The 10,672-nt window shown below is 32.4% G+C and overlaps 1 protein-coding gene across 3 annotated transcripts in view; it reads right to left on the bottom strand.

Moving 5' to 3' along the window:
• Positions 1 to 587: 587 nt before the first annotated feature.
• LOC101741260 (carboxyl-terminal PDZ ligand of neuronal nitric oxide synthase protein) overlaps positions 588 to 10,672 on the bottom strand; it is a 166,661-nt gene continuing 156,576 nt past the window's right edge. For 2 of the 3 annotated variants that reach the window (XM_012693629.4, XM_012693628.4), the window contains one exon: positions 6,803 to 10,283. In XM_012693629.4, the coding sequence (XP_012549083.1) occupies positions 9,426 to 10,283 (858 nt within the window). In that variant the 3' untranslated portion in view covers positions 6,803 to 9,425. Of the gene's footprint in view, positions 3,896 to 6,802; positions 10,284 to 10,672 lie in introns of those variants that run through there. The other variant, XM_062668593.1, reaches the window with a different exon arrangement.

The following is a 10,672-nucleotide window of genomic DNA, read 5'->3' as shown; positions in this document are numbered from 1 at the left end:
GCACAATAATAGACACATCTTATTCTATCAACGAACACATTCGTGATGTGTTACTTAACACATGTTAGTTTGGATAATATTTAATTTTAGAAGAAACACGTACACATTTATAGGTAAAATAATGTAGGTATGTAAGGTAATGTAAAATAAATATAGGTTTTAAATAAAACTATAATTTTTTTTATGTTTTTATTTTGAGTTTCGAGTTTATTTCGAGTTTAAGTTCCGAATGCTGCGTCCTCAACTGTAGTCATAAATACGGCAGATCAGATTTTTTGCAACTTTTTTAATACCGTTTAGATATAGAGGATGAGTTTATGTAACTAATGAGCATTCCAAATAAAAGCAACAATGAGCTGGCAACAATTGCAAAAAAATCTATGAGCCATCGATGTTGATCTTAATTTTACGAATGATTCCCAAACTTTTCACCTATAGTAAAAATAGGAAACAATAGGTTGCTGAACTAATTATTCATTACCTACCAAAAAATGCTTTAATGTCTTTAAATATTTTATTTCATCATGCAATAAAATGCGAATTTACTAATGATTGGTTGGAAAAAAGGAAAGAAAATTAAACAAAAATAAAATTAAAATAATTAAGTATATTGTCAAATGCTAGAATACAAAAAAAAAATACAGAGTATAACTTAAAAATTAAACTATCGAAAAACATCGAAAAAAACATAGAACACAATAATTATCAGTTATCAGTCAGTTCAATCACTCAAATATATGTAAAAGTACTCTTAAGTTGCCACGTTACGCTAATCTTATATCTACCATAGTAAGTCTTTAAAATAATATTACCCGATTGTTAGTAACTGAATAGTTGAGTAGACATATTAAATTTCTGTCATCATAATGTGACAAAAGGCATATATTTTATTATTTTTGTGCGTTCACGAGTGAACTGCACTATGCTATCGGTTATTTATGAAATTATAAGCCTTGACGAACTTCAATGAAACTATGTACGTGTTATGATTATACATTAAATGGATAGTGTTTTCACTGCCTGTATTTTTTCAAATAATCGAGCTTAACATGTTTTATGGCACTGAATATCGCTTATAGCAAAAGCTAAAATTTAGGAAGTTTTAAGTCTAATAATAACACAAAACACTGGCAGTCATTTTATTCTATTATTATATTAAATTTGCCTTTATTTAGGAATCGCAAATTATGCTTACAATCACGCACTAATCCTCAGACGAAAACTAGTTACATAACACTAGCTTTTAAACATGAAATTGAAACAAACAACTTATTATCTTCCATTTAATTATAAGTAAGAATTATTATTTGTTGTATTTAGATTCTGATAGCGATGTGTAGCCTCCATTGTGTAAAATTTTTAATTTCATAAAGTGTCTAAAATTAATAGCAAGCAAGTCAGTGGAAAGTACTTAATTCAGTGCACGATTGTTACTTAAACTAATAAAAGAGTAAAACTGTACTGATTTATACTTCGAACAAACATATTTGGTCGCTGTATGCATTCTACTTAATACAAGTGAACTTATATTTAAAATTTAAATATTAAAACGATTAAAGGCTAAAAATGCAAAATGATAACGATATTATGTCATTTACAGCTTTTTATTTTAGTAATATTTTGTGAATGAAGGTGTGATGTAACCAAAAACATTGTCATTAAAACTATAAAATCCGAAAGTGATGTGTTAGAATTTGTTGTGATTGGATAATTTGGGTCATTGTGGTGAATGAAGGACTTTGAAGCTTACATTACATATCTAAAGGTTTTGCTATTATTTATGATAGTCTTTTTTTATATTATACTAGTTGACCCGGCAGACTTTGTAGTGCCCCAATCGATAAATAAAAGACCTAAACTTTTGTATAAAATAAACCTAAAACAAACAAAAGAAATCCGTCCGACGGGGGACACATCAAGGGAGAAAAAAAATTGTCATTTTTATTAAATTCCGAGCATTTTCATATTTATCGACCTTTTGAACCTTCTCTGGACTTCCACAAATAATTCAAGACCAAAATTAGCCAAATCGGTCCAGCCGTTCTCGAGTTTTAGCGAGACTAACGAACAGCAATTCATTTTTATATAATACAGTCAAAACCGTTTACTGCGACCTCGTTTAGAACAACATACCGGTTATAATAACCTAGAACAAAGGTCCCGGCTGAATGCCATATGACCGCCTTATTAAAAATATTGCTTTCTACGACATTGGTAATAACGACATACCTCATAAAACGACCACATTTAACTAATATTTCGGAGAATTAGATATGTTAGAACGACTGGCTCAGCTGTATTGTAAACAATTTGAATAGGTATCCACATTTGTCTTCAACGGCTATTAAAATCAGGATAGAAAACAAAGGGATTTCATTTAGTGTAGGGTCTTTTCTAATTCTTAGAAATAAAACACGTGCATGCGGTAGAGTCAAAGCCCGCTTCTTCATATCTCTTCAGTTAGTTTGTTACTTATCTATACACAAGATGCACTAAAACTTTGTGGAGTTATTCGTGAAACTTACAAAATGTCGCAAAACAAAAGAAAACAAATTAATATTGAAGAATAATCGCGTATTATATCCAAACTAGAGAGCGGAATTTCAAACAAAGACAGCAAAGGAATATGGTGTATGACACTCGACACTTTCAAACATTTGAAAAGAGCGATGACGATACGTTGATTAAAATCCAACGTGAATTACAAAATATCTATGAGCAAAAGAAGTGTTCCAAACAGACCAAAATTACAGATTTTATGCTCACATAAAAATAATATGCATTGTACTTATGTGTAATAAACAAAATGTACATAGTTGAATAAATATATTTTTCCAATAATTCCCTATCGATTTGTTTGTACTTGTACGATACACATTAAGCATCACCGGTTGTTACGACTATCGGTTTTTACGACTGAATATGAGCAGTCCCTTCGATGTCGTTATAACAGATTTTGACTGTATATTAATTTAAGCCATGTCTAATGTAATTTAAAGTGGAAATCAGTACTAATCAAATGCATCTTAGTAGTTTTTCCCTATCAATCAAACTGAAAAAATATTGTCCGTAAACCTATTAAGGGATCGCATTTGTTATTCTAATCTAAACCTTAAGTACAACGCGATAAGTCATGTATTGATTGCTCATTGCTTTATTTGTGTTATTTATTATCTAGTTTTCTTGATAACCTAACTTGTAATGTTTGAGATCACTGTATGTAATGCAGATAAAGCACAGCTTATTCTAAATTGAAAGAGTTTGGATCGAAATTTGCTTTTACTAGTTATCATTTATTTGCGTTGTATTGTTGTATAATTATTAATCTAAATACGGAATAAAGAAAATAGCACAGAATAGTAAATGGCAGTATATTCGTTTTTACGTAGTTCACACTGCGATTTAATTTTGTAGTATCGTAATTACAACTTTGAGGAATCTGAAATTAAGAATTATCGAACTAAGAGGTTGTGGATATTGTTTTAAAATTAGTTTCTATAAATTTTGTTACTAAAATATAAATGCTTCTTTATTTGTTCGATTATATACTTGTAACTTGTTCAATTAACATCATTTGTAATAACTAGCTTTTCCCCTACAACTATTATTTTAACACCGCAAAAAAATATTCTCAAACAACATCCACGCGGATCTCGATGCATTATAGTAAAGTGTGTCTGTTAACCAATATCTTGCGTCTTGTGAAACGTATCGGGAGGAGTTTTCGTTTCTTTTTAGCGCCCAGCTGCAAGAGCAGGTTCCTGGCTTCAGCAAGCGTCGCAGCGTCCACTCCGTCTTCTATTCCCGAGATGAATCCGCTCTCAGGGCGCGACAGAGCCGGAGCGTTTGCCGGCAGAAGGGAAAACCAGCGGTCTATTTTTGCACTCGATGACAACTATTAATAATCAAATAAAATGATATAATGCTAGTTGATACTAAAAATACACATTTCATATTATAATATATTATACATTTACCTCTTTATTAAAGTCTCCACAAAAAAAACTTTTAGATGCTTCTTGTTCTAGTATTATTATATAATTATTCTACTTTATTGATTGTATTCGCATAATTTACTGTACATAAGTATTTTTACATTGTTAAAAGAATTATTAAAATAATTGTCCGTAATTGACTTGGTATATACCCATATTATGTGTTTATGGACATAATAAAAAAAATTACATATAGTGTGGCATGTTTGATATCACGTGACCGAAATATTATAAATAATACCTAAAATTAAGGAATCTCGCAACACCATTTGTTTTCATTACTTACATATTACAGTAAATAGAATTGGTGAAGTTGTTATGTTTCATTCAATGTGGTTAAGTTGTTATTAAAACGAATTTTATAAAAATTCTCATTCAAAGTTCACATTTCAACCTGATCATATAAACGTAGAAATCTATCCGGCTATTAATGTCAACATTCATATATTGCTACTACAGGATAGCAAATTTACATTGACCATTCCTTATTATTTTCTTTAATTGAACAATTACTTTGAAGTATTAACGAGTTAGTTAGTTAATTACTAAAAAAAAATTCTTAATGAAAAATAACCTTTTATTATCAATATGTTTGACCTTTGTTTGTCCTTAAATGACGCCATCGTTGGCTTTATACAAACAGATACCTTAGTCTATATTTTTATTTACTCTGTGTACGACTTAAATGTCAGTTTTGTCAGGACTTTTTGGCGGGAACGCGAGGAGTGAAGTTGTGTGGTTTATGTTATTCTCTCTATTTAGTGTTTCTTCAGGTTTAAATGTGTAATAACGGTGGTTTATTAACTGTTTAATATCTGTGAAAGTGCACAAATGTGGGAAAATGAAACAAAGCCGCTGGACGTAACTTCTCGGAATCCTCCAAAAAGTCCACTGAAAAAATCTCGGTAAATGACCACCATTTTACTGAGATTATATTTCATCCCACCTCGTTTCATTTTATTTCATCCCAGTTGGTTAATGTCTCAAATTAATCATCTTCATTTCATTTCACTCCTATTATCATTTTTCATATAAATAAGAATATAAACTAAAATAAGACATGACTTAAGGTCTTAGTTACCAGGTGATAAAATCATTTAAAAAAAATCAGCTTTATGATTCTATTGTTAACAGCAAAACACTTTTATAATTTCAGCTCAAAGCATGAAGGCAGTCGTGACTAACACTTTTAAGATTTATCTATCAATGCGGTTAATTATACTAACGTTTTTTTTGCTTAGATGGTTGGACGATCTGACGGCCTACCTGGTGTTAAGTGGTTACCGGACCCCTTAGACATCGATAACGTAAATGCCGCCACCCACCTTGAGACATGAGTTAGATGCCTCGGTTTTATAGTACAACGGCTGCCCCACCTTTCAAACCACATCATTACTTCACGGCATAAATAAGCAGGATGGTGGTTCCTACCCGTGCGGGCTTACAACGCGCTCTTTTTTTTTTTAACTCTGGGAAATCCTTTTACAGATATCATATACAACACGCCCTACCACCAGTAATTACTCAAATTGTTATTTATGCGGGCTTGATTCATGTTACATTATGCTATTCCGTCGTTGTGGGAGTGATTCGTGAACATTTATTGATTACATTATAGAGAAGTTAGTACCTGCCTGCGGGATTACAGATATTGTATTGTAAATAGAAATTCTTCTTCTTTTTCTCCCCCTTATCCCACTAGGTATTGTAAATAGAAATAATTTATTAAATTAATGGGAGCCATTGGTAGAAAGGCGAAAAGACATGGGGCAGGTTAAATTTGAAATGACCGGGTGCCACTGATAGAAGGGCGAAAGTAGTAAGAAGCATGAGATAGGTATTTTTTTTTTAAAACAACTTCGCCACTTTCGTTGTGCCGCTGATTATGTTATCGCATAGAAAAGCGATGACATTATCAATTTAAAAAAATACTACATTGAATATTTAAATAAGTTTCTTAAATCGGTCTATATTTTCTGAAAATAATTTAAGGCACACAATAACTTAAGTCTGAAGTCGTCGTGGCGTAAAGGATAAGACCTCCGGTGCATTCGTATGTAGCGATGCATCGGTGTTCGAATCCCCCAGGCGGGTACCAATTTTTCCAATGAAATACGTACTTAACTAATGTTCACGATTGACTTCCACGGTGAAGGAATAACATCGTGTAAAAATCAAACCCGCAAAATTATAATTTGCATAATTCCTGGTGGTTGGACGTCTTGCATGTCCCCACTGGTAGATACCATCACCGTGCCTATTTCTGCGTGAAGCAGTAATGCGTTTCAGTTTGAAGGGTAGGGCAGCCGTTGTAACTACATATACTTGAGATCTTAGAACTTATATCTCAAGGTGGGAGGCGCATTTACGTTGTAGATGTCTATGGGCTCCAGTACCCACTTAGCACCAGGTGGGCCGTGAACTCGTCCACCCATCGAAGCAATATGTAAAAAAACCATTGAGAGTACAGAGGCAGCCCATGTAGGCAGACAGTCTTTACTTGAACATCAGTATTAACATTTTTGTAACTATGGTCTCGAGTAGCCGGTCAACTTTACCGGCCGTTAGCTCGACGGATCACCTGAACTATGTTAAAGAAAAGTATTGTTTTCTATCGTAAATAAAAGATAATATAGTTATCAAGAAGCTTTTAGTCTTTTGTTGCCTCAATAGACAAATAGACCATCTTATTAAGAGCTGTTGGCGCTGTATGTGAATATCAGCATTACTCAAAAGGTTGTATTTTATTTTTGCTGTTTATAAAATCAATAATAATTATTAATTGAAGGTAAAATTGAGAGAGTCGCTCTGGAGTAGGATAGTTTTATTGATCACACGATTACATAGCACATATTATGAATTGGAATGACATAATTAACATTCAACTATTACATTTAAAGTACTATAATATTCTGCGTTAAACATTGAAATATTGATTACACGACATTGAACAAACAGTTAATTTGTAACAATATTAGTTTGAATAGTATTGTCTAAAATCTATTTGTTTATTAAACTACTCGAAACCACTTGCATCTTTTGAGTACCATTATGAGGAACACTAATACCGTCTCAACGAAATAAAATCAAAGCATTGCCTACCTAGTTTGAAATTGTAAATAAAAAAATTAAAAACATTTATTAAAAGACACAATGAAAAGTCAAATTTCGATTTTACTCAACATCTTTTAAAAGGTAGTTAACAGTAATTCTTAATCTTCACGAATCTATTTCTAAGGTTTATTAAACATCAAAAATCTGATAACAATTACTAAATATTTGCTTTAGATATAAATTCAGAATTACGATTTTTCTAAGATCTATTTCACCTTAAATAATGAGATAAAATTGTATACTGTGGCTTTATAAACACCAATAGCAATGACGTAGAACTTAATGTACTTTAATCTATTTTTTTTGACTAATACTGTTGAAGCATCAAATAACTATTATCTTTTTAATAGATTGTAAACTACACACAAGAGCTATGTATAACGTCAGAGAAAATTACAATACATTTCGTATTTATGAATAGTCCCACATCAAGTCAGTTTAACATCAAACAAAATACGATAATCCTATCAAACGGTGCTTACGTTCCCTTTGTGAATAGCTTTGTTTCTCTGAGGCCAATGATCTGACTATTCGAGAGTGAAGTTTGGAATTAATATGTATCAAGTATTTTTCTACTAAACATATTTGTATAGACAAATAATGGTAGGTTGAATTGGCATTGATTTTTTCACAGGATATTGACTGCAGGTAGCCATGAGGAATAATGTATCAGTGCTTTTTAACAATTACTAGGTGTTATATTTAACACTAGCCTACTGACAGTTTTTGTATACGTATTCGTAACGTAATAGGTCAAATTGATCAGTAATTAAAAAAAAAATAGATTTTATTATTCAATTATCCAATTGTTGAATATAGTGTTTTCTTTAAAAAAAAAAAAAGACTAGAAGTATTATATAGTATTATACGATATATAGTATGACAACGGTATTTAAACGTTGAAGTGTGTAAATTTTACAAAAGCCTAAAAGCGGTCAAGTTGGCCCGTACTAATAGATTCAGTGTAAAATAAATTGAAATTTAAATAATAAATTGTACTATAATAATTCTTGAGATTTAATTGAGGTAACTCTACGGTACAAACTGATCAGCGCCAAGATTAAAAAACTTTGGTACGTTCTAAATTTCCGTTTCTAGATCGGAACGGAAACAGTTTTGGAAACAGAGTTGTTTTAAATAAAATCTTTGGTTACTTTGGCACAATCCAGCGAAGTTACTCCGTACTCCATAAATGTTACTCCGTAAACAACATACAATATAAGGTAAGCATAATGTTGTAGTTTGGCTTCAAGTGAGACTTATGTGTAAAATATAAATTAATGAAGTAGGCAAATGTACCTACCGTCTATGCGTAATATGGAATGTTTATACGTAGTTGTTGATAGATTTGTTTTTTTTTCTCTCTAAACAATTAACCTATACTGTAAATTATTACTTTAATCAAATAATGTGTACTAAATTCAATTATGACAAAATATAAATTGTTTAATTGACAAAATAAAAATTGTTTGAAAAATGCGGTTTTCAAAATGAACAATTTACTAGTAGCTAATAAAACAAAAACAATAAAATTGACGATTTTGAAAATATCACGTGTTTAATACGAATTATTCGACAAAGTTCTATCTCCGTTTTTTAGTTCATTGCCACCGATTCTGAGCCACATAATAATAATATGTTCAAAACTCAAATCCCTAGCTTATTAGGAATTTGAATTATAATGATTCCACTCGAGTCTACTGGACAACGAATAAAAATGTTTATAGCCGAATCACATGACATATGTCCCACTTGAAATGTATCCTGTACTATTGTTGCTTTTAATGATTTTTCTTATTATTATTTTATAACGTCTAGATTTTTTGGATCACACAAACATATTTCATCTAACATTTAAGAGTAAACGACTAGTTTCGCATAAATTCGTTATTCGATTTTTATAGCTGGTCGTAGCATTAAATACCACCGTGGGTTGCATTTCGTACTATATGGGCCATAAAAGTAGAACCTATTTTTAGTGGCGATATGATAAGGATATGCTCTTCGGTCGTCTCACTCATAACTATGTGTTAAATACATACATTAGACTTTTGCATCCCAGACTAGAGCTACGAATGATATGTAAATAAAATTCTATCTAACTAATCGAATTAATACCGAATAATTGTAACTAAGATAGGTATTGGCACCTTTAAATCTTAAATAAAAAAAGAACCCTACGATTAAAGTTCATAAATTTTTCAGTAATAAAATATAGGCGTATAAACTTTACGCTAAATTTACAATCCTCGTGTATTCTTTCAGAGATGAAACACAAAGACTCGGTGTTAAATTTATGAATGCCCAAGATTTCGTTTATTTGGTGGTGTGGCGCGTCCACTGGGAACGTAGAGCAGTCATCATTTCACTGCGATTTGGGACCTTCTCGCTGGTAGTGCGAGTTATAGGAGCAGCAGGCGCTAGTAACTCAACTTGTCCCGGAACTTTCAGCGTATGCCCTGACGTAGACGGAGATTCTACAGGGTGAATTTCCGCAACATCAGACGTGCTCTCTGACGGACTGACCGGCACAATTAACCTCAGTTTTCCATCATCCCCGGTAGCCGCCAAAGTTCCGTTATGAGACAGTGGCATTATGAATGGTATACCGTCATCAGAGCTGAATTCATCGGGGCTAGAATCTTTGGAAGTTGTTGCTTGGCTGTTACTGTACAAGGAATTTTCGGAATGTCCCAAACTCATAGCCTGAGCCATTGCTCCAAGTTCGTCCGTAGAGTTGCATTGATCTTTGTACGTCCTGTGGTTCATCAAGCTTGCCAGATCAGAGTTGCTGTAGTGATTTGTCAGCGGTGGAATGTTTGGAAAAGCGTTAGAGTTCTGATAAAACTGTTGATTTGCATTAAAAGTTGGCTTCTGATCGTTGTTGTTGTTGTTGTTGGAGAAACCACCCATGTCTTGGAATTTAGAGATAAGATAGTTTTGTATTTGATCATTTGTCATGGTTCCGAAGCATGGAGCCGAAGTGGGTCCGTTAGTGAGTTCGGATGTTGGAGTGACACAAAAAGGGGAAAATTTCATATTGTTGTTCTCGACATTCTGAGACACTTTGGTTTGGGCAAATAAGTTAATAAGTGCTTCGGTGCTCAGTTGTTGTTGACTGCCTTTCGGTGAAATTTGTGATTGTGTAGCTTCGTTTATCCCCTCGGCTTGCGTCTGTTCTCAGCAGCATTAACAAACAAATTTAATTTTAAAATTACATTTTTCTAAACAAAAGCCTTTTTCACGTTACAAAGCAAAACACAAATTCATATTTGCTAGAGTAAAAGGTTAGCAAGCATGCTACCATTTATGATGTCTAATGAAATGGACATGTCTTATTATGTTTGCAATCTTATTTCATTCTGAAATATGACGTGAAACTACTTAAGGGAAAATGTTTATTTTAAGGGTTATTAATGTTTCAAAGAGAATGTAGAGATGATTTATTTTGCGGTTTACCGCTACAGTTTCAATCTACAACTTATAAATCAAATTTGAGACTCAGGAAACTGAATATTGTTATTCAACGGAGAAAAGCTTTTCAGAGGTACACACACAGGTGT

The sequence above is a fragment of the Bombyx mori genome, chromosome 1, assembly GCF_030269925.1.
Source record: "Bombyx mori chromosome 1, ASM3026992v2".
Classification (NCBI taxonomy): Eukaryota; Metazoa; Arthropoda; class Insecta; order Lepidoptera; family Bombycidae; genus Bombyx; species Bombyx mori.
The sequence above is the reverse complement of the archived record's forward strand: the minus strand, read 5'-3'. Positions and strand labels throughout refer to the sequence as shown.